General features: G+C 47.3%; 2 protein-coding genes across 2 annotated transcripts; both read right to left on the bottom strand.

Annotated features, from left to right (window-relative positions):
* Window positions 1–1231: 1231 nt before the first annotated feature.
* On the bottom strand, window positions 1232–5965 carry LOC149341033 (malate dehydrogenase, cytoplasmic-like). The gene is made up of 3 exons (XM_089547491.1): window positions 5696–5965; window positions 3667–4215; window positions 1232–1456 (listed from the first exon to the last, which is right to left on the bottom strand). Exons 1-3 carry the CDS (start codon window positions 5963–5965, stop codon window positions 1232–1234), a joined length of 1044 nt encoding a protein of 347 aa, XP_089403617.1.
* Window positions 5966–10071: 4106 nt separating this feature from the next.
* On the bottom strand, window positions 10072–17752 carry LOC149341032 (malate dehydrogenase, cytoplasmic-like). Its single transcript, XM_089547486.1, has 5 exons — window positions 17258–17752; window positions 15065–15118; window positions 13121–13174; window positions 11820–12358; window positions 10072–10654 (listed from the first exon to the last, which is right to left on the bottom strand). The coding sequence occupies exons 1-5, from the start codon at window positions 17750–17752 to the stop codon at window positions 10072–10074; spliced, it is 1725 nt and encodes a 574-aa protein (XP_089403612.1).
* Between the last annotated feature and the right edge of the window lie 547 nt (window positions 17753–18299).

The raw sequence follows: 18299 nt of genomic DNA, 5'->3' as shown, positions 1-18299 counted from the left end.
TCAACAAAGGCGAGGGCTTGTGCGCTCCCCGTAATGTTCGTTTAGTTGCACGGTCGGACGTTGGGCGTGCTGCGGCTGCGTGTGAACCAGCCATGGTAGCTTGTGGTGTCTGATGGGGACCGCCACCTCGTAAGCAGTGAAGCAAACAAATTGAAGAGACACTTATGCTCCACCTTAATGGTTTGACGTGATAGCGTTGACGAGTTCTCTCCGAAGCCTGGGGTACTCTTTATGCATCACTTGCCGGACGTGGAAGCTGTTCTTTCACCATCATAACTTTTAACATATCCTTCTCGGTACAATGAGGTAGCGTTAACGATTCATCCCGCTCATGTGCTCCTCCTCTGTCGCCAAGGTTCTGCCTACATGCCCATATATGCGGAACTTATCATTCTCCGCTTTAACTTCATAGATCCCTGGGAGTCCTCATACCCCTCCTGGAGCAGTGGTGCAGCGGTTAAGCGATGCGCCACTGCCACGGCTGGTGGCTGTTCCAAACATAACGGTGGCAGGTGACACAAAGCGGAGGACAATGAAGCCGGATTTTCCTCTGATTGGAAGCCTTAATGCTGTCACGTTAAAGCTTCGCGAAAGTCGCTTACGGCCCCCGAATTCTTTTCTGTACCATGCCCTAAATTTGGATAGCATTTTGGCTTAAAATTGCCGGGAAACAAATTCTGCTGGGCACCTCAATTATTGAACCGTTTTCGATCGCAAGCATATATTCAAGAGAAATTTTGAGGCGTCGTTCGGGACGAAACAGAGTAATGTCGCGAAGCTTAGGAAGTTTGAGGAATGCGGGCAATTGTACGCTTTATGTAAATAAAATTTGTTCAAGTGCTTTGCTTGGTTCTTTTTGTGTAGATATGAAAGGCTCACAGCATGCATGCTACTGCTGCGTAGTTCTACTGGCCTGTGCTGACATGATATATTTAAAATAAAATTGTACGTTATGTAAAACGAAGCGTTTAGAATTGGTTATTTGTGCCAAGCACGGCCGGCAGCCGTTAGTATGCTGCTCTTTTAACCGCTTATATTTTGCGCCGGAGTCAAGACGACTGCCTTCTACCAAGAATATGTGCTGCACTCAAATAAACTTCAAAGATCTGGACGACGAAGCAGACTTCATTGGGGCGCATTGTGCGAATACACCGCAATTAGAGCCTCAGCCCTTGCGTCCGTGACAACTACCACACGAACCGGCGGTCTGCTCTGCGATTCTGCATAGGCGCTAAGCCGAAGCCTCGACGCGGACTGCGCTCTGAATCTCGTTCATGGTGAGGCGGGCAGAATCGTCGATCCTCTGCTTGATGGTCGGGTTAAGCTCGATGCCTTCCACAATCTGCCACTGTTTGTTTTCGACTCGGACGGGGAAGCTGTAGACCAGCCCTTTGGGCACTCCGTAGGCTCCGTTGCTGACGACGCCCATGGATACCCACGTGCCTTCAGCAGTGCCCTGCAGAAGATGCGTGGAAGTTAAGTAAAAAAAATGGAGAAGTGATGTGTTCTTTTTATGGTCAATTTTTCTGGGGACACATGAACCCTTCGAAACATTAATACCAGGTAGCCTTCTCGAAAAAGAAAGCTGGTGAAACAACCATGCTACATCATGATAGTCATTATGGAAGGTCGCCTCAGCAATTTTTTCTTCGGGCCCCCGTTCGTCAGATTCTAAGAACAGTAATAAAAGAAGAAAACGAGGGCTTTCATCTCCGGTATTCCTCACGTTGATCCTTTTTGCTACATTCGGACTCAGTACAGAACTGGAAGGAGTACAGGGTAGTAGGTCCTGCTCAAATGCGGCCCAGGGAAGCGGCGAGTGCACGTGGCGTCTCGGGATAATCTGCGCATGCGCACTGGGGACTGAAGGCCGCATTAAGCGGTCACAGCAGATGGTAGGCACTTTTGTGTCTCGGCAACCTAGTGCTAGTTGCTCATGCATGCATCTTAAACTGTGTCTTCACCTGAAATTTATTTTTCGTGACTATGAACTCAATATAGTGGTAAGAAATGAAATTCTCTTGTTAACCTGGAGCACCAAACGAGACAAAACAGTGGTAGATGTTCTCGACTACAGCAAACTTATGCCCCTAGGGAAACTAACACACGATTAAATATCAGCAGCTTTACCCAAAGGAAGAAAAATTGAGAATAAACTGCTCAGGCGAGGAAGAGGCGGTGGCAAGCACGCAACGCAGAAAAACGCATCTTGGTTGCCGATCTTAGTGGACGCCTCGAACTCGAAGGTGCCTGACTCGCAAAATGCAAATAAACGTGGCCCCTGTTGCCATACTGTCGGCGACCGCGGACAGCCCCTGAACACCTGCAACCGGTCGATCAGAGTATCAACCCGCCATGAGCCCGTTGTCGGAGACTTCTCACTCGCTCAGCGACATTCGGCACACAAACGATGCCTACACATCAGTGGCAACGGGGTCGCATGTAGCGGCGACATCATGCTGCTATCCGAACTTCCGTACCACTCGCATCGGTCGTTGGCCGATAACCTTCGGCGCAGGCGTTGCCCTCTCTGCGTCTCGAAGGACCACCCACCATCCTCTTCAATGCGCTTAAAGTGCAGCGGCGTGTGTAGTCCTGCATTTGCGACCAGAAGAGCGCTGGGACACGCCTCACCGGCAGGCTGCACAGTTGCCCCGCCTTCCTGCCTCTTCCGTTTTCCCCAGCCGCGGCCTACTGAAGCGCTGTTCACCTCCCCTTCTCGTCTTAAAACGCGGCTTCGACCTAGACACAGGCTTACTCTTCACACAGCGCTACATTTTCTCCTTTGCTCTGTGTTTCTCATTTTCTTACAATTCGTTCGCTCGATATGAGGTCTCGGTATAGCGCCACGGCTTAGGCTCGCGGAGACGAGGAAGAGGCAGTGGCAGGCACGCGCCCAGTAGAACGCATCCCGGCTACTGATATTAGCGGACGCCTCGGTCTAGGAGGCACGTGCCTCGCAACCTGAAAACAAATGTGGCCCACGTTGCCGCACAGCAACATGGGTCTCACAAGCCCCGCTGGTGGCGACACCTGCCAATTCAGCGCAGTGACGCAGCGCTTAAGCGCTGCGTCACTGCGCCAGGATTGGTGTCAGTACTCCTAGAGACCTATAATTGCGAAGTACGGAAAGACTAATTCCGCATACATCGGCGTTAACAGATTAAAGCTATCGCGCCATACTTAAGGCGGAGCTCAAGTGTTCCTCTAGCTTTTTTGCTCGGAGCTATACTCTGGCGCGACAAACAGAAAAATTCAGCATAGCGCGTATACCTAGTACTGCAGCCCGCCAGCTGTATCACGTACGCTCATTATGCGCCGACGGGTCAGGCATACGGAAGCGATGGGTGTACTTCGCTTCTCGTGACCGTTTGCGCATGCGAATCGGTGGGTGGCGGCCGCGTGGAGCAGTGACGGTATGTGGTAGACTCTTCGCTAAAACTCCCTAATACTGATATGATGATGATTCGGCCCACAAGATTGCAGCTATAGAGACAGACTGCTGCTCAGAAGTGTCGGGAGGCTCTGTGGCCCTCAGTATACGGGCACCGTTTTAAACAGTCGCACATGTAGTCCAGAGAGCTGCCGTCCTGTGTTCTTTCTTTTCTATTCTTTGGATCGTTTTATAGCATTTTTATAGAGACAAAGGGTACTGTAACCGCATACCTGCCACCAGTCCCGCATGTGGTCGCACGCTGCCTTGCCCTTGGACAGCGAAGGGTACTTGGAGCGCGCGTTGTTCACCTCGCGGGCCCGGTTGTTGACGACGTTCACGAATTCACCGCTCAGGTATGCTTCGTCCTTGAGCGTCTCGGTGACGGGCAGTAGGTTCTCTCGGTGCAGAAACAGGGCGCTGTAGGCGTCCGGAATGCGCCCGTAGCCGCCCCAGACGACGACGTTTCGGACCTTGTTCGGCGCCACGGCCAACTTGGAGGCGATCTGCGCTAAAGCTTGGTTGTGTTCCAGCCTGGTGAGCGCGGTGATGTTGCGGCTGTCAATGGATGGCGCGCTCTGTATGCAGGCGAAGGCGTTGATGGCCACCTGGCACCCGCACACAACCACCTTCACCGACTTCTTAGCGTACTTGTCGAGGGCGGCGCCATAGCGGCGAAACATCTGGGCACCCTGGGTAGCAGGCGCGTCTTGTGCCTCGTACAGCAGGAAAGCGGCGTCGACGCCCGTGAAGGCGGAGTCGTCCACGGTCGTCATAAGCACCTTCAAGGAGAAGAAGCCAACGATCAGTTTTCGGTTCGGCAAGTTACTTTATTCACTAACAGCGCAGCAAATATAAGGAAAACCAGGACACGTGCAGAGAGATACCAGTTTCCACACAACACTATCTACAGAACCGTTCAAGATACGCCATTTCCGATTTGAAGAGGTTCACCGTGTTAGCGATACGTTGGTGAACCTCTTCAAATCGGAAATGGCGTATCTTGAACGGTTCTGAAGATAGTGTTGTGTGGAAACTGGTATCTCTCAGCACGTGTCCTGGTTTTCCTTATATTTGCTGCGCTGTTAGTGAATAAAGTTAAATAAGTTTAGCGCTAGTCCTGTGTGGTCCTCTCTTGTGTTCATCTTGGTTGTGCTACTGTTCTTTTCTTACAACATGCATCATCTAGCCCAACAAAAATGCAAGTTACTTGGCGCTTTCATAACGTTCGAACAATCTCTGCCTGAGCGGTAAGCAGGAAAATGGGGTGAAGCATTCTAAGCACCAGATTCGTAGCTTTAGCCACCGCGTAAAGCAGATCTTCCAAAATCACACCTCATTTTATTCATATCGCATACCTAGTTTTTGGAGAACGAGCTTTTTCCTTCTTTGTATCTATTTTTACATATTCTGGTTCTTATTATGTCCAGGCCCTCCTGCACACAAAGTCCATATTTTTTATAGCACTATCACCACGTGAGTGGCAGACAAGCGAGAAACTAACACAGGACATGTATTCTCTATCATCTTTGGTCTTTTTCCGCAGATAATGTCAACATGAATAAATAACGATTCTTCAAACAATCTATTCTACCATTTTCTTGTGTTCCGCTGAATGACTAAATTGCAAGCCGGTTTTAGATCTTGGAAAACTTTTCGTTGTTTATTGAAGAACTCTCTCTTTTGATGTTTCAGCTACGAGTTTAGTTCGTATATATTGCAGGATAAACTGCACACGAAAGAGCGAGGACAGATGCGCATAATGAAAACCACATTCTGTGGCCAATTTTATTGCATGAGTCACTTCATGAGTGCTATTGGAGCGTAAAATGGTGAAAATGCCATTACTGGTTCTGGAACACCAGTAGGCCAGCCTCAACTATTCTAACACGATGAGTCTAACAGGGAGGTTTCGTGGGTTATAGTGCGTTGGAAAATTCTGTCTATCCTTCTATCATAACAGAAACGCGAATACAGATACTCCTTTGTGATCGTACGGTCATATATTGTGGCCAGTATCAGTGAAGCAATTTGCGGGGCTGGCTGATAAGGACGCAGCTATGTGGCCCATGTCTGCCATCTTAGGACCTGGTGGTGGATCTGTTCTTGTCAATGTGTGAGGGAGACTAATGCTAACGTTTAGCAGGGAGCTTTTCTTTTTACACGCGTGGAATTGGAAGCGGCTTCATAGCACACAGCTTCCATATCTACGTACAGGCTTTCTATTGAGATGCATCAAGATACCAGCCACAGGACGCCTACCTGCCTGAGCAGCGGGTACGTGCAGTCCAGCAGCTCGAGCACGAGTCCCTCGAGCATGCCCATGGTGCCCTTGGCGTCGAGCAGGTGCAGAATGATGGGCTGGTCGTACCCAAACACGTAGCCTTGGGCGACGGCTGTCGCGATGGTGTGCGCCATGGGGGAGGTGGCACTGGTCACCAGGACCCGCAGGTGCTCTTTCTTGCGCTCTGCCTTGTCCTCCGCGACCACCACGGCTGACTTCGTGTGCTGCTGCTGCGCCTGCTGAGCCATGGCCCTGTAAGGGTGCTGACTGGACGCGTCACGCCAGGCTGCCCTCTGAGCTCCGCTCGCGCGTCTTCTTCCTCGACAATGATGATAAGGATAGTGCTTTTGATAAGAGCAAAAAGTTGGCCGAGTTCGTTAATATGCATTTGCGGAAAATACAGACTACGAACCACAAGGAAAAAGATAGCGCTTGTACTTGTGGTTCTTCGTCTGTTCGTCATTGTTACACGCTACTTTCTAACGTGCATGGTGTTTTTCGGTTGATGCTGCTGCCCTCTCGCCAAATTTTAAAATCCCACCTCCGTATCCTCATTGTTGCCTTCTCTTTCTGCATACAGAGCCTTCCTGTTCCAACAGCCGTGCTCAGTATACAGATCTAGAACACTGCCTTTTCTCTTGTCCCGTCACCCCGTCCATTCATTTCGTGCCCTTCGTTTAGTTTTCCTCGCGCAATGCCTGGCTGTCGTTGGCTGAGTTGGAAGACGAGCTCAACGTGACCAATCAGGCGTAATATTTTCCTGGTGCTTGGCATGCACTCTTCAAGAAAAAAAATACCTCCCACGTGTCCTTCATCATGGTGTGTTATCCATTTCACTGCTGTAGCATCGTTACTGAATTTTGGTTGGCCGATTACTTCTATTCAAAGCCACATTGTGTAAAGGTTGTCAGATGGGTTACGTCATGAGTTCATGACCGTTCTTCCTGGGTCATCAATGCCTCTTCACATTGGCATAACCAAAAAGCATTCCTTTTTTTAAGAATTTGAACTGGCTACAATGTATGCCGTGTGAAAAACGAGTAACGACCATTATCGAAGGTTGATGGCGCTGGGACGTGAAGCCGGTGCACGCTTGCTAATGCCGATTTCCACTTTTCAACATATAATCAGCGTTACTATGACTGAAAACTAGCAAATGGCACAAACAGTTTTCTTTTTAAAATATGTAGATACTTGAAAAGAAAAATAGCAACAACACCTTTCCCACACGATAATTTGAATGATACTCTTAGCAGTACACACTCGAGATAGACTGGCAAATAGGGCCTTGGTCTAAGGACTCCCTCCCCCCCCCCCTCCCTAAACCCCTCCAACCTCAGTTTATAATAATCATTTTTTTTTGTCTGTAACTGTTCTGCAGCGCCAACTATAGAGAGACGCAATTCCGTTCTCTCAAGGGCGCATTACCCCAGCTTACGGTTTCACGAACTGGCTTGTCACGAAGCTTATTAAACGACCATTTCCACACTCAGCATGCCGGAATGCAGAACTTTTCTGCGCCTCGGTCTTGCATTCCACGAGGCTTCTCGTAGAACGGAGCAACTCTCTTGTATCCAGTGCCCGCAAACTCCGCCTACTCGCCGGCATGGATGCACAAGATTCGCCGAGCCATCTCACCTGTGAACGCTAAATGTGCTGTTGTGGGTAATGTGAACCGTTTGCTTTCAGCTTTCCCGCGTTTTTGTGCCGAGCGTGAAACACTCCTGGGCAGCCTGAGGAGACTGAACGTTTTGTTAGGCGGCATCTCTGGAATCGTGTACTCTGAGGGCTCCCGAACTGAGCGGCAATCAGAGTCAAAATCACTTTTGCCGTTTTTAGAGGACGCTGGCCTTGGAGGTCATTAGTAGAGACACAATCATTCAAATCAGCGACTCAGGCGGAGCAGTTGCTGGCGGGCCTCTGTAAGGCTATGAGCAGGAGGAAGAACGTTTGTTGACCAGAGAAAAAGTGTTGACTGTGCTGGAGTCCTCAGTACAGGACCCGGGCCCAGAGGCCTCTGCTGCTTAGCGTACCATTTGCATGAGCTCTATTTGGCTCTCCAGGGTGACGCTGGTCAATTGAACCTTCTACTGCTCGTGTGGCATGCCGCGTGCCTGTAAATGTTGCTTTTCATTGTTGCACTTCCATGATATATGAAAGTAGCAACATAGCATAGTGGGCGAGTTGGTATTGCATCTTTAAAGAACGAAACAGCGCAACTAAAACGAAGGACCAAGAAAAAAGTAGTAGTAGAGGCGTATCATATCTGCACAGAAGTTGACTCATGTGTGAGCAGCACTTCGATGGCCTTGTCTAAGCGCGAGATATATCTGTTGGAAAAGCGTGGGAGCCTGTAGGTGCTTACTTTTCGCCAATGATTTTCCGTTCTTTTTATGTTAGTAGTTTGCGATGACGACGTGAGGCTGTGACGCAGCGATTAGAGATTATTTATATGTGGTTTTCCGATTAAAACAGTCAGTTGTAAGTCAGCGCGTGTTCGTGTCTCTTTTTCTTGGTCCTTCGTTTTAGTTGCGCTGTTTCGTTCTTTAAAGATATATGAAAGGTTGGTTGGTTTATGGAGTTTAACGTCCCAAAGCGACTCAGGCCATGAGGGACGTCGTAGTGGAGGGCTCCGGAAATTGCGACCACCTGGGGTTCTTTAACGTGCACTGACATCGCAAAGCGTGTCGGATTAGCCCTGCACAAAGGGCAGGCGTTTTGGTATTTGGTGGTCTAATCCCGCATCTACATCAACACCACCACAACCACACTTGGGGGGGGGGGGGGGGACATAATTCTGTTGCGTTCACTCGTTTGAGCCACCTAGCGGTGAATAGGATAATTTTTATGAGTACGGAAACGATCGCTTTTAGAATCACTCATTCTCATCGGCTCTGTGGCACGATGCTTTTCAAAATGAGGTTTCTAGATCAAGGGGAAGGAAGCTGGATCAAGGTAGCCTATCTAAATCAGAGTATTTTTCCTCTTGATGCAAATGCACCGAAACTGGCATTAGGGCCCCGCGGCCCTCCCCACATATGTACCTCTTCCACCCATTCACTACCCAACAAGCCCTCTTAGAACACTGGATTCCCCTCCCCTAACCCACCACTGGCTATCGCTGATCCGCCGTTCGCCATACTGGGCTTCTGTGTTAAGAGGAGATCCCTCGTTGGCAAAGTTTATTAAACTTTTCGGTCTTTATGTTTTCTGTACTTCAAGTTCCTCAGCCGCCAAAAAAAAAAAAGCACTGTACTTATTCTTGGGAGTCAATGGCAGGGCAGTAAATTACAATGAAGATAATTGTCAACCGCAATGACTTTTAGTGGCGCAATTGTGGACGCTTTTCCTTTTCGTGTGCACGCGTGGATTGATGTTCTGCTAAAATATCTAGCTTAACCAAAAGTCTTTCCCCTCCATTTATCTGTATTTTGGTGCATTTTCCTTTTTTAAGAGCGCAAAGGAAAACAACACAATAAACCACTTTTTGTTAGGATGGAGAGATGTTTCTTTGCCAGATCAAAACACGTGGCGATAACAGCTTTTTTGCCAGCCCCGCTCACGCCCGCCAGCCATGCTCGCAGTGCCACGCTTGCTCAAAAACATTGTACTAAAGCACTTTGTTCAAAGACCATTTCGGAAGGTACAGCTGCTTCGCTTTCCCATCTGAGAACATCTTTCCTTGTTCCAGGTTCCTGAGCACATGTTCCGGATGATGTTAATTTTTTTCTACAATTTTTTTTTGCGTACATGTCTTGTTTAGGGGTGCACGATGCCGAGTTTCATAAGCAAACCATAAGCTTGCTGTTACTTACTGGGCGTATTTCAGGTAGTCTGGCTTGCAAGAAATGAAGTCATAGTTCCTAAGCGGCCGTCAGAAATTTGCGCAGCTTGTTTCCCCGGCGACTTCTTTTGAAAAGTGAGTACGCTGAAGCTTGTTGAAGAGACTACTCAGAACTTGGCCTTCTGACTTTACCTAAACTTCCCTGACTCTGCAAATCGCGTTCACCAACATCCCAATGCACTGAATGTTTCTGATCAAAAAATAAAAACAAAACCTAGTAGGGTTCACTCAGTTAACATTCGTCTTTGAGCTCTATCGCCAAGGAAATGGCCAATCATGATAGCTACCAATTTTATAAACAACGGCGTAGGCCAATTGCGAGCACCTCTTAAGTGCGAAAACTTCGTGAACAAGGTTCCACTGCTTTTACATTGCGGACTACCGAGCTAGCACGTTTAAAAGGCTGTTCTGATGGCTTTAAGCAGCGCCACGGGATCAGTAAAATGGTTATTCCCCAGGCTTTGCTCTCTCCGGCTCGTTTGAACCCACGTCCCAGCCATCTTGCTCGGTTCACAACGCTAGCTCTGTGCATATCTCCATGGCTTCGTCCCTTTCCCGCTCCAAGTCTTTGGCGGACTCGGAAATGCAGGAGCGCAGCTTCTCATCCAGCGCGATTCCCTGCACCACCTTCCACACCCGAGAGTTTTCAATGAACACCGGGTACGAGAAGACCAGGTCCGGTGGCACGCCGTAGAGACCATCGCTCAGGACGGCCATAGTCACGAACTGACCGGGTGGCAGACCGATCCACCAGTCGCGCATCTGGTCGCATGCCGCCTTTGCTCGGGACAGGATTCCGGGATGCTTGGTGAGCTTCTGGACGAGGTCGTCGCGGATTTTGACGTCCTCGGCAAGCCCGTCTTCCAGGTACTCGCGGCTGACCAGGTCCAAGATTTTGTAGCGTCGAGCTTTCTTGATGACCACGCTTCGTGAGTAATCAGGAAGAAGGGTGTCGCCCCGGTGACCCCAGACAATCATGTTCACAATCTTGTTCGGAATAACACCCAGTCTTTGGGACAGTAGAGTCACAGCGCGATTGTGATTCAGCCTGGCCAGGCCTGTGAAGTTTTCGTATGGGATGCTTTTTGAGTACCTGAAACAAAGAAACAAAAGACATTCCCAGCAGTTCTCATCATCTTTCCAATGCAGTTATCTGCGCAGGATAGCAAAGTAGTGGCCCTTAATGCGATCTTCTTATTTTAATTAGCTTTAGATTGTGAATTGCGAGCAATTTTTAAATTAATTTCGTCTTGAGATGTATAGCCTTATAATTATAGTAGCGGCCGTAACCTGCTCAGTACAACACACGTAAAAGCCGCCGCGGTGGCTAAGTGGTTATGGTGCTGGGATGCTGAACGGTACAACGCGGGTTCAGGCTCTGCCGGGGTGGTCCAATTTTGATGGAGGCGAAATATCCGTACCATATCACAATGGTCAGTATAATGAGTCGCGTTACGGAGTCAGTATGCACAAAGAAAACAAAATAAATGAGTTCTTGATTATACAGTTCAAGAAATAAACCAAACGTCAGCATAATGAGCGCTGGGTAGCGAAAGAGATGAGGACAAAAAAGAGGGAAATTAAACGATGCCTGAAATGAAAACAATCTTGAAAACAGAATAAACAATATAATGATATTAAAAGGAGAGCACTAAGAAAGGGAACATTCATTTGATGCAGGGACGGAAAGTTATTAGTTCTTGAAATGGCTGTCAGTAACTGGCTGATATTAAGCCGGTCTTTTTGAATCACTGCGAAATAAGGCAGCTCCTTCGATAATGCAGTGGTACCGGACAGGGAGGATTTATTAAATGTTTTTGTGGAACCGTGTAGGCAGTCCACACTCGAGGAGTTTCTTAGCAAAGGAAAGTTATAATACAATTTATAAAACAAATGAAGTTTTGACATTTTGAGCCGACATTTCAGGTCGAGAGATGTGTTGATATTAGTTAATACTGTGGCGTTTGTCGCAGGGCTGTGTGCTGAAACGGGCCGGGTGATCTTGAATGACTTAAAACTGATTGATTAGGTAAGCCTGATGGGGAGTCCAGATCGCCGAGACGATATCAGTGCACGTTAAAGAACCCCAGGTGGTCGAAATTATCCAGAGCCCTTCACTATGCTGTCCCTCATAACCAGGGTCGCTTTGGGACGTTAAACCCCCATGAGCCAAACCATCAAATGATAAGGCTTACTTGGACTGACCGGCATGTGCACTGCAAGCATAAAGGGCGCGTTCAACCGCAAGCATCTCTTACCTCGTGCAGACGTAGGTGTTGGTGTGTATAGGGTGTCCGGAGATGATCACCTTGACTGTTTTCTTGGCGTGCGCCGACAGCGCCTTGCCGTGGCCGGCGTACGTCTGCACGCACTTCTCGAACAAGGCTCGATCTCCGTCAATGGGCACCGAGTCGTTGAGAAAAGCCACGTCGACGTTTAGGAAGGCTACCTCGTCCTCGCCGGTGAAGACCACCTGTTTGAGCAGCTCGAACGAGCAGTCCTCGATCTCCATGGCGATGCCCCGAAGGTCGGATATGTTCTCGCTCTCGTCGTACAGGTGCAACACGATGGGCTGGTCCACGCCGAACACGTCACCGCGAATCAGCGGTATCAGCATGCGGTACGACAGCTCGGTCGTCACCGCCGTCACCAAGACTCGGATGGGATCCTTGGGTACGGCCGGCTCCTGCTGTTTGATGGCGATGTGGGACCCAACGCGACTGATGAACTCTTGCTCGCTCATGGCGGGGTACGTCTTGCTCATCGGAGTCTGTTGGCCGGAGGGGGGCTTGTCAAACTGTCAGGCCATGCATGCACCAATCAATCGTAGTTTGCTTAGTTTCAACACTCACTCACTCACTCACTCACCCGCCCACTCTCAATCAATCAATCAATCAATCAATCAATCAATCAATCAATCAATCAATCAATCAATCAATCAATCAATCAATCAATCAATCAATCAATCAATCAATCAATCGATCAATCAATCACGTTACTTCTGATATGTTAAAACACATTTGAGATTTATGCTGTAATTCTGCCATTTCGCAAGTTAAAACTCAAAGATGGGCCACAGCGAAAAAGAAAAAAAACAGCTAATAGAATAAAACTATTCAAGTTAAAATTGCCTCCTCAGAAAAGTGGTTCTTCGGCAACCTTACCGTCACGCAGTTCATGCAAGACTTTTCAATTACTTTCGGATCGCTTGAACAGTTTAGCGCTTTTTGAACTAAATCGCCACGGGGGCTGCAAGAAGCCACTGGAAACAGGACGTATTTTTTCGAGAGCTAGTACTCATTCACGTAGTTAACTGTTTAGTACTTATTTTTCAGCGGTCGACGTTGCACGGCTAATCGATAGGGACGAAGGCTAGTAATTGTTTCAGTACGAACTCTGCCGAGACAATACGCATATGGTAGGCGCCAGTCATTATCCTTCACTCGTCAGGGACACTAATGCACGCGGCCAGCAGGCGTCATGGCATCTCAGTGACGTTCGCTACAACTAGAGGTACTGTGCGAAACTGAACACGTGAGAAATCATTGGTGCAGCATACCTCTTTGCGCAAGTCGCGGGCCTCATCTTCGGTTTTGGCACTGGGACCCGCCGGCTTGAGGATTGAAGGAAACTTGGTTAGTTGGGTTTCGCTATTTAAAAGGAAGAAACTACAAAATCACGACCATTCCAAATACTCGGGACCACTGTAATAACCTAATTCAGTGAAAAGAGTAAAGAGAAACTCTGTCAGAGTGGGCTTCAACTCAAGACTGTTCTCAGATATCGAAATGATCTTAACCATTTTGAAGAGAATATGCTTTGGTATATCGACATTTTGGCATACGTAAAGGTGGTTAATTTGTGCAGGTTTATTAGATATTAATGCACTTGAGCTGAACAAGTCTCGAGTATTGTGTGCAGTGTGTTGTAATACTTATTGGCACCGCTCGTACCGTTGAATTTCCGCTTGGTTTCTACTTTCTTGCTTTCCACGCATCTTTAGAATGAGAGAATGTAAGCATATTTAAGAAAGACATCCGCAGTCTGTTTTGCTGTCACTTTGGGTTGCACGAATTATGCTGAATCGAAATCTTTAAAACCCACTTACATAACTGAAGGCAAGGAAGGTAGAATACGACACCGTAGGGGAGAAAAAAATTGAATACCGAAGGACTCGGAACCTTTCCACATGAGGTTTGTGGTGGCAGAAGACCGAATCATGCCACTTTTTTAGGTAATTGTTAAGTAAGGCTGAATATCTGAAAAATGTTAGAATGTTATTGGAATACCACACGCTTATTGTTCGTATTCGATTCCAAACCTTAGTCTCTCGTGCATTTTGAAAATCTGAAAGGGTACGAAAGGTTTACAAAAGCGGGAGCGTACTTAGTCATATGCAAGCCTTGACGACATCGACAGAGAAACTTGGCGGCTCTGCGCACCGTCCTCTCGTCGTGATACTTTCGCTAAAGCCGTTACTTTTGCAGCATTCATTGAACAGAGAAGGGTAAGAAAATGGGGGGGGGGGGGGTTGTTATGACACGCCTGTGAAGGAAGCCAACAGTCACCGAAACAAAGGAAAACTTAGGGGATTTTTTTCATGCGTGGTTTTGATCAGTAGAAAATAAATTGTGCAATATTTATTTTTTTCTTGAGAAACAATTGATTACACACTATAAGAAAAGACAACCTCACATCGACAGTGGGATCCGATGCCACGACCTTGCTGTGTAGCGTACGGTGCTCAACCAACTCAGCTATGGAGGCGATTGTTCAACATTTTACCTTCACAGGTACTCATGTTGTGTGCAAACTAACTTGAGTGTGTTCACCAGCGCCACCCTCGTCCATAGCGGCGAGAATAGAACTTTCTGGACTACCATAAGCGCCTAGTGGAACTTAATAGAACGTTGAGGGCAGCAGCTGTGAGAGAACGCTCTGCGGTTTTCCATAATTTATTTTATTATTTATTATTTTTATTTCAAATACCGCCATGGCCCTGCGGGCATTATTGAGGGGAGTGGAACAAGCACAGATAACAAAAAATGAATACAATCACGGGTTACAGGACTACATATTGTTCACTGCACTGAGTTATTACAAATTTCAACAATTAAAAAAAGAACAAGAAAAAAGAACAAAAACCGACAAAAACAAAACTACAAATCAAGAACACAGACTTCATGTCGCACTACTAACCGAAGGGCACACATGTCATGAGCGTGAAAACCAGGCACTCAACTTTTTCTTAAAATGCTCGAGATCGTCGGTGAGTGCCACATCTGCTGGCAAGTGATTCCACTCAAATTGTTGGGGAATAGTGCAAGTTTTTTAGATATATCTAGTTCAGTTTAGTTAACAGAGTGTTTAGAGTCCCGAAGCGACTCAGGTTGACAGGTAGCGAGGTGTGGCAGGCGGCAATGGCTCATACTACACGAGTCCACTGATCTCATACTGCAAACGAACTTCAGGTAAAAAAGAAAGGAGAAACACGGTACTTCACCTTCTTTTGCAGAATCTGCGCCGCTTCTTCTGTTCTGATCTTGGATGTTGTAGGCTTGAGGATAAAAAGACCCATGTAGCAGCACTTTCCATTCAGGGCCTGCTATGACTCAGGATACATAACGCGATTCTGCTTGCGCAGAGCAGCAGTAAAAGGTACAGTTCTGGACAAAAGTTTGCGGGATACGGATTGGCGGAAAAAAAATATTTCTGGGAGTTCAAGCATAGCAAATCACGGAAATGCATAGGAATATGAGCAGACATGCGTGCTTCATCTGCTATAAAAAACAATCTGCCTGTCTACTGAGGCAGCGCAGAAATAAATTTTTCCCGCAAATCCGCATCCCACTAACATTTGTCTATGACTATGTCGTTTTTGCGATCAGTCTCTAGGGAGCAACATTTAGTGAGTCTATTTTCTGCATTCATTTTTTTTAATGAGAAAGCTTCGCCTTTGATATACAAGCCAGTTACTGATAATGGTCGTCTAGCTCTCAGCCCTGACATCATAACTTGACGCTGCCATAAGTAGAAAGAAAAGGAAATAACTGGAGCAAGAAGGGTTAAAAATAGAGCTCTTAACGTCTCCTTTGGACACCACTGTTGCGCGGTTCTCTGTTAGCTTTGCATCAGCAATGACTCCTCCAAGGCTTCTGAATCCGACGTTTGTATATGGCTAGTTCCGTCGGGCACAGCAGTTGGGCATGGCTAACGTTAACAGTCTAAATTTGTCAGGAGCCATCTCCACTAAGAGCATTGGTAAGATTTTATAGTTTAGTGTAGTCGGTCTCCTCTCATTAAACGCACAGGTGACAGACACCAGTTTTATTATGCTATTTTCTGGCAATGATAGTTCATTGGAGGCGACGCCAGTTTTGGGGCTACCGAAAATTCAGTGCCTCTGCGGCTACTCCGGGAGTAAGGGGCAAGTCAAGGGCGGCCAAATTTTGTGGTTCTTCCCGGAATAAAGAAACCTTTCTAGAACTCTGAACATTCTAGCTTACAAAACATGAGACAAAGAGTAGAGAAATTATTGAAGTGTACAATGCACCATTACTCCTAACATGTCCAAAATTCTTGGACAAAAATTTTGAATATTGAAAAAGTGAAAGGTAGTCGTAGCAAGTATGTTCCCTTCTTCCAATAGGTGGCAAAATACTTCTTTTATAACATTTCCCTCGCTCGCATCAAGCAGTTAGGACTGCCATTAAAAACCAATGGTGGATGCTTTTGATGGTAGCAAAAACGTTAATACCTATAAATGCAAGCCTGCCGGCGGGATATCAGCGGATATATTGATTGGTATATCGAAATCTTACAATATAAAAAAAAATTAGGCTGATAACCTTTTTTTTTCGTTCAAAAATGCTTTTGTGTACAGTGGTATAAAAACAAAAAAGAAGGGGGAAAGAAATGGTGAAAAACTTGGCAAATGCGTGTAAGGGCGGCGAAAGCAAGAAAAAAAGGCAGCCCTGTGTAAGGTGTTTCTAATTTATTATGTGGCGTATGCACAGTAGTCACAGTAAGCTAACTCTATCAAAATGTGAGCAGAACAAGACTAACAAAATAAAGGGAATGTACGTTGTTATAGCCGAATTAAAGATTCATTGCTTCACGTTTGAAAGTAGCTCTACAATTATATGCCACAGTTTAGTAAATATGAGACATCCTTGAGCTGCATGCCCATTAGGAAGAACGTAACTCATTTATTCGTAGAAGGTGAGGCAGAAATGACGCTCTACCATTGTCCTCTGTGGTTCATGGTTATTCAGCTTTGATTCCGCTATGTGCCAATGATTGGTGGAAAAAAATTGTTCATTGCTTGCGAAAATTTCACGAATTTTCTGCAGAATAATCATTCGCTAGTATGCGCGTGCCTTTGGTTATTTCTGTATATCGCCTCTAAGTCATGCCTGCCTTTGGTTATTTCTGTATATCGCCTCTAAGTCATGTCGAACTCACCATCATCTTCAGGGAAACTACATCCGCTGCAGGACAAACGTATCTCTCACATATCTCCAATTAACCTTATCCTGTCCTATCTGCGGCTACCCTATCCACGCAATCCTAATCTCACCCGCCCATTTTGCTTTCACCTGCCCCCTTCTATACTTGCCTTCTCTTGAAACCCACTCCGGTATCTCAGGGGCCCATCGGACTATTTGAAAACTACAGATGACCCCCTGTAGCTTACCGTTTCTTTGGGCACTTGAGGTGGTGGCGGCGGCGGTTTGGGCAACATTGTGCCAGGCTTGACAAAAGGCTCTTCCTCGCTGTTCAGCTCATCTGGTCTACGGTCGAGCCGGCGTTCTCGCTGAAAGGTTCGTTGAGCCATGTTAACAGACCCTGACGCACGCCTGCCTTCCGACGCTGTGGTTTCTTCCTGGCTCGAGCTTCTCTCTTCAGGGCCAGGCTTCGCGTCCGGTGCTCCGGAATCCCTGGCTACATCGGACGTGGTAGCGCGGGCCATCCCAGCGAAGGAACTGTCGGGTGCCATCTTGTCGGAGCCTTGCACGCCGCCCTTCTTTTGCGTGTCCCACTCGTCCGGTATGAGCCCCTCTTTGCCGGCAGTGGCCGCCGCGGACTGCTGCACGGCGCTGGAAGACGGTGTCTTCTTGGCGCTCCGCAGGTTCTCGGCTGAACGACGTGGAAGCTTCTCGCGGCTTGGCCTCGAAAAAAGCGTGGACATGACTGCTTCGCTGTTTCTCGGTCTCTTTTGGCCGAGTGCGGAGTTGGTGCAGGTTCCGCGGCGGCTCCAGGCACTTTGAGACCTCCGGGGCGGCTGGCGCTACCACTTCTGTTTCTTCTATGCCGACGGCTGCAGAGCACGAGGATGGTTGCCTTGTGTGAACGGGAAAAAATGGAAAACTTAAGCCGGGGCTGTGTATAGTGTGCATTAGCCTATTTATGTGTTTGAAAACATTGACTTGTAGACTCCTGAAAGCCCTTCTAGAAGCGTTGGAGATTCTGGCGAACGGTTCATTGAGATAAACGCGATGGACAGACTATGGAGTAATACATGATGATGATTAATAGGTTGTATTGAGTGCACAACGGCAACGAATGCTTGAGAGAGTCAGTCGCAGGTTTAAACTGTCTGCCGCTATCACTAAAATGAAGGATAAAACCGATATTAAAAGTAAGGTAAAAGGCGAGTGTGTAGGGTGTGTTTGAAAATCGACGACTATAATTTCTGGCACACTTTTCACAGCGTAATTAACAATAAACAATTTTGC

Source organism: Amblyomma mixtum, chromosome 6 (genome assembly GCF_055824585.1).
Source record: "Amblyomma mixtum isolate Tamu chromosome 6, ASM5582458v1, whole genome shotgun sequence".
NCBI classification, from domain to species: domain Eukaryota; kingdom Metazoa; phylum Arthropoda; class Arachnida; order Ixodida; family Ixodidae; genus Amblyomma; species Amblyomma mixtum.
This window is presented reverse-complemented; position numbering and strand designations above follow the sequence as displayed.

Coding starts and splice junctions, on each gene's coding strand:
- LOC149341032 (XM_089547486.1), bottom strand. CDS start 17,752: ATGTCCACGCTTTTTTCGAGGCCAAGCCGCGAGAAGCTTCCACGTCGT. Junction 13,175..15,064: donor CGCAGATTCTGCAAAAGAAG/GTGAAGTACCGT, acceptor TCAATCCTCAAG/CCGGCGGGTCCCAGTGCCAA. Junction 12,359..13,120: donor CCCGCGACTTGCGCAAAGAG/GTATGCTGCACC, acceptor ATGGCCTGACAG/TTTGACAAGCCCCCCTCCGG.
- LOC149341033 (XM_089547491.1), bottom strand. CDS start 5,965: ATGGCTCAGCAGGCGCAGCAGCAGCACACGAAGTCAGCCGTGGTGGTC. Junction 4,216..5,695: donor CGTACCCGCTGCTCAGGCAG/GTAGGCGTCCTG, acceptor TTCTCCTTGAAG/GTGCTTATGACGACCGTGGA. Junction 1,457..3,666: donor ACATGCGGGACTGGTGGCAG/GTATGCGGTTAC, acceptor CATCTTCTGCAG/GGCACTGCTGAAGGCACGTG.